This window comes from Drosophila kikkawai, chromosome 2R (assembly GCF_030179895.1).
Source record: "Drosophila kikkawai strain 14028-0561.14 chromosome 2R, DkikHiC1v2, whole genome shotgun sequence".
Taxonomy (NCBI): domain Eukaryota; kingdom Metazoa; phylum Arthropoda; class Insecta; order Diptera; family Drosophilidae; genus Drosophila; species Drosophila kikkawai.
The window spans coordinates 96034-101340 of record NC_091729.1 but is presented as its reverse complement, the minus strand read 5'-3'; the positions used below and the strand labels follow the sequence as shown (position 1 = coordinate 101340).

General features: G+C 52.9%; 1 protein-coding gene across 1 annotated transcript; it reads right to left on the bottom strand.

Moving 5' to 3' along the window:
- Positions 1-535: 535 nt before the first annotated feature.
- LOC138927991 (uncharacterized) lies at positions 536-2092 on the bottom strand. The gene is made up of 3 exons (XM_070283859.1): positions 1492-2092; positions 1230-1400; positions 536-1155 (listed from the first exon to the last, which is right to left on the bottom strand). The coding sequence occupies exons 1-3, from the start codon at positions 2090-2092 to the stop codon at positions 536-538; spliced, it is 1392 nt and encodes a 463-aa protein (XP_070139960.1).
- Between the last annotated feature and the right edge of the window lie 3215 nt (positions 2093-5307).

Here is a 5307-nt window from a genome sequence, read left to right as displayed (position 1 = left end):
AATTTGACTACATTTGCAATGGCGTCCAGCGTAGACTTCCCCTTCGTGAAGCCATATTGCTCCGGGGAGAGTCCACCAGCGGCTTCGATGGCTTGGCTCAGCCGGGTTGAGATCACCCTTTCGAATACCTTGCCGATCGTGTCCAGCAGACAGATCGGTCTGTAGGACGATGCTTCTCCTGGTGGCTTGCCTGGCTTGGGCAGCAGTAGCAGACGTTGCCTTTTCCATCTGTCGGGGAACGTCCCCTCCAGAAGGCACTTGTTGAACAGTCCGGCAACTTCGGACGCCAGCAGCGATAGAGTCAGCTTGATTGCCCAATCGGAATCGCGTCTGGCCCCGGAGCCTTCTTGGGCTTCAGGCTTCTACCGGTAAGGAGAACCTCAGCTTCCGTGACCCAACGGATGTCGCCCAACTCGGTGCTGGGTCAGATCAAGACCTGCCGACCGCTCGGGAACAGGGAGACAGCAATCCTCTCCAGCGTCGCCGGGTCGGTTGGGGCACAGCCACCCGCATTAAGCCTCTTTACTACCATTCTTTAGGCTCCTCCCCATGGATCCTCCTCGGCGGCGTCGCACAGCTTGAGGAAGCATTCTCGTTTGCTGTTCCTAATGGCAGTCTTGAGCTCCATTCTTGCTGCCTTGTAGCGGTCGTTACACGTAAGAAGGCGCGGGGTGCCTCTAGCTCGCTGCAACAATCTTCTGCTGCGGTGGCATTTACGGCGCAGGTCCGCGATATCCTCGCTCCACCAAAACACCGGGGAGTGGTGCTTTCTGAACGGCCTTCTTAGTAGCATGCTTTGGCTGCAAGCGCCGTCGGCCGTCTCGTTGGCTCCGTCTGCTTCGCCTGCCGTGAAGCCCTCGAGGGCATTTGCAAAATCCCGCGGCCTGAAGGTGTCTTGCCGGAACGCCTTCCTGTCCGGGAGTAGGGACCCACTCGTGCGAGGCGCGGCGCCTATCGAGCACTCGATAGCCTCGTGGTCGCTGGCGGTATAGGCCTCGCTGATCTTCCACCGGGCGCGGCTGGCCAGCGCACTGCTGACATAGGTGAGGTCGATTACCGAGCCCACCCCAGCCCTGCTGAAGGTCTGCCGGGAGCCTTCGTTCAGAAGGACTACGTCCAGGGAGGCGAAGGTCTCCAGCACCACTCGACCTCTGGCTTTGGTCCGAGAGGACCCCCATTCCATGGCCAGGCGTTAAGGTCTCCGCCGACCACCACGTTGCTCCTCCCACGCAGGTCGCTGCACAGCTCGTCCAGTACCCTGCCAAACGCTTCCAGTGAAAGGCTGGGTGCCAAGTAGCAGCTGTATAGCCAGGTTCCGCCAATGTTCGCCCGAACGAACCCTTCCGCTGATTTGGTGTCGCGCATCTCCGGCGCATCCGCTCCGCAGCTCCACAGGGCCGCTTTGCCAGAGAGGTCAGTGGCCCAGTCGCGGTTGCTACCAACCCAGTAGGGCTCGCTTAGGACTGCCACCTCCGAGCCAAGCTATCGCACCGTCTGCGACAGGAGATCCTGCGCTGCCCTGCAGTGGTTCAGATTGAGTTGAATCAACTGCATGGAGGTCGACCTTTCCACTATCTGAGACTGGGCATCCCCTGGCGCCTGCCTTGTGCCTCGTCTCCTTCCTTCCAGCCGCAGCGCATATGAAGCATGACGGCTCCTTGTTGCACGAGGCCGCCTTGTGTCCCGGCTCGCCGCAATTAATACAGCAACCGCTCCTGTCCACAGGGCCCTTGCAGTGGATCGCAATATGCCCTGGTTCTAGGCATCTGAAGCACCTCACGGGACCAAGTCGTTCCCGGATCCTGCAGATGGACCATCCAATCCGAACTTCACCATGATGGAGGACGGCTTTGGCAAGGGATAAAGTAAGGCTGACTATTGCAGTTTGGGTTTCAGCAAAGCTGCGGCGCATACTCCGCACTTTCACCCTCTCCGCCTCGAAGTTAAGCTGACCCGCGAGGGTGGCGCAGACCTCCTGCTTCGTCGCGATCGTGTCGATGTTGCGCACTTCCAAGACGAGGACTTTTGAGTCCTCAGTCGTAGCGCGCACTGACGCTGAATCTCCGAGTACCTTCTCGATGTTCTCCTTCATTGTCGCGGCGCTCTCGGCGCTACCCTTCGCCACCTCCAGGAGCAGGTTGCCGTTGTTGGTTCGGCAGCTGCTTGTCGTCTCTCCTCGTCACCATTGCGAGCACCTCGCTGTAGGACTTGCCGCTCGCGTGGACAATGACAGCGTCTGGCCGAGTGCGGCGCGCTGTTCTGGTCTTCCTCGCCACGACCTCCCATTCGTTTTCGGGGTTCTCCTGGCTCACAGGCTTCCGGGCTGGCCTATGCTGTTCCGATGCAACATGCACAGCCGCTGGCGGCTTCGCACGGGGCTTCTTGGGCGCCTTTGCGCTTTTCTGCTGCGCTAGACGAGGGAGTGGCGGGGCCAGCACCGGTGCGGGTAATCCCGGCGCCTCTGGCTTGCTTAGCCTTCTCCACGGCTCGGTTTAGACCGATGCCTCCTTTTTCCAGGCGGTCGCCGTTTGCTGCTCCTTGTCCGCGCTTTGGGTGATCTGGGCGCATTTCCGGCATTCGCGAACCGGCTCTCCTGCCTGTCGCTGACACCTGCCGCGGCCGTTCTGTTTGCTACAAGGATGTTGGAGTGCAGGGACTTCACCTTGGCAATCATCTCCCTCAAGGACATGGTGATGTGACGCGTCGTTTTGTCCATCATCTTCAATGAAACCTCATGCAGCAATTTTCCCATCTCCTGGAGATCCTGCTGGCAAGCTGCCTCTACTGACGCCTTGCATTTCTTGGCCGGCGTAGTTCTTGGTTAACCAGCCGGGCTTGCAGGGTCTCGTGACCTCTTGGGGGGCGGCGTAGAGTCTGAGCTCTGCCCTCCTTGGGTCTTGTGCTGCTGTGGCGATCGGAAGAGCTTGTTGCTCCTGCTGAACGCCGCTGCCTCTTCTTCTTCCCTCGATGCACATGGCGACCCCGCCAGTGCTGTTCCGCCCACGACGGGGTTTATAGCCGGCTTGTCGGTCAGCGCCGGGCTTCCACGCTGGCCAAGGATTTCCCCCTGGCTCTGCGACTGGGGTTATACAGGCTAATCAAACTAATAGAATTAATTATTTACTTATTTATTTATTTTATTTATTTTGAATCAAATGTAAATCGCGGAAGGGCGGGAAGCTTGGCCGCGAGCACTTTCCAACACTAAGAGTGTCGTGCTGTTAAGCGCGGCTGTAGGAGCTCCTGCGTTAGCGTTGCTCAACACTACGATCAGCCGCGGTCAGCTGTGTATGCGTGCCAAAAGGAAAACGGGGGAAAAAAAGGCTTGTGGATTGTGGAAAGCGTGAGTGGAGTGAAAAAAGAAAGGCGTTTGCTGGTAAGAGAGGCGAGAGTACCCCCTCCCCTTACCAACAAGCTTCTGCGGCGGTTAGGGTGCCGAGATTTTTTGGACACCTGAGGCCTGATGGGTTTGAAATCCAGGAACGTTCCGGGTATGTACCACTGACGCCAGGAATCTCGCACTACACTTCTGTTCCTTTTCCAGCAAGAACTTAGCACTTTTAACCGGCTTTAAAGGATAAAACATCGGAGCACGATTAAAACTCGACTTAGTACGTATACAATTGATCTCTCTCTCCTCTCTGGGATGGGCGTGGACGTGGCGGTATGGTTGCCATCCGCAGCGGGCCGAAGCGGCGATGAGCCCACACCGGGGCCACTCGCTAATGGACGAGCGGTCTTCTGTCATCGTGGCTTCGTCGAGCAGGGGCCGGCGTCGGTCGTCGATAAGGGAAGACGGCTCGTCGACGGCCCTTCAGGTCGGCGTCGGGCGACGACGGCTGCGTAACCTCCGGGCGGCTAGGTGCTGCTGCCGGTGACACCTCGGCTGCAGCGCAGCGTATCTGGGGCCCGGCCCGAAGATCTCCTCGGCAACTCCGCGCCGTCCTGGTCTGGTGAATCCCAGAAGAGGTCGTCCGAGGGCGGCTGCTTCTCCCCGTTGGCAGGCGCTTGGGTGGCCTGGTATGGTAGTGGACGCGGCAGTGTAGTAGCCACTCGCAGCGGGAACAATGGTGGTGGCCCCTGGTCCGAGGGTGGCTGTTTCTCCTCGTCAGCTGGCGCTTGGGCGGTCTGGGATGGGCGTGGACGTGGCGGTGTGGTTGCCATCCGCAGCGGGCCGAAGCGGCGATGAGCCCACACCGGGGCCACGCGCTAATGAAGCGGCGGTGTGGACGAGCGGCCTAATACATTTGCATACTCAATTGTAAATTTGTAAACAAAAAGTTCCCAACTCAGCTAATAATGCATGTATCCTCTACAGAATTTGTATTTATATTAGCTTCTACAAGGCTAATACATGTGCATACTCAATTGTAAATTTGTAAACAAAAATTTTCCAACTCAGCTAATAATGCATTGATCCTCTTCAGAATTTTTATTTATATTAGTTTCTACAAGGTTAATATATTTGCATACTCAATTGTAAATTTGTAAACAAAAAGTTCCCAACTCAGCTAATAATGCATGTATCCAATTCAGAATTTGTATTTATATTAGTTTCTACAGGGCTAATACATTTGCATACTCAATTGTAAATTTGTAAACAAAAATTTTCCAACTCAGCTAATAATCCATGTATCCTCTTCAGAATTTGTATTAATATTAGTTTCTACAAGGTTAATAAATTTGCATACTCAATTGTAAATTTGTAAACAAAAAGTTTCCAACTCAGCTAATAATGCATGTATCCACTTCAGAATTTGTATTTATATTAGTTTTTACAGGGCTAATACATTTGCATACTCAATTGTAAATTTGTAAACAAAAAGTTCCCAACTGAGCTAATAATGCATGCATCCACTTCAGAATTTGTATTTATATTAGTTTCTACAAGGTTAATAAATTTGCATACTCAATTGTAAATTTGTAAACAAAAAGTTTCCAACTCAGCTAATAATGCATGTATCCACTTCAGAATTTGTATTTATATTAGTTTCTACAAGGCTAATAAGAATTTGTATTTATATTAGTTTTTACAGGGCTAATACATTTGCATACTCAATTGATAATTTGTAAACAAATAGTTCCCAACTCAGCTAATAATGCATGTATCCACTTCAGAATTTGGATTTATATTAGTTTTTACATGGCTAATACATTTGCATACTCAATTGTAAATTTGTAAACAAAAAGTTCCCAACTCAGCTAATAATGCATGTATCCTCTTCAGAATTTGTATTTATATTAGTTTCTACAAGGTTAATAAATTTGCATACTCAATTGTAAATTTGTAAACAAAAAGTTTCCAAC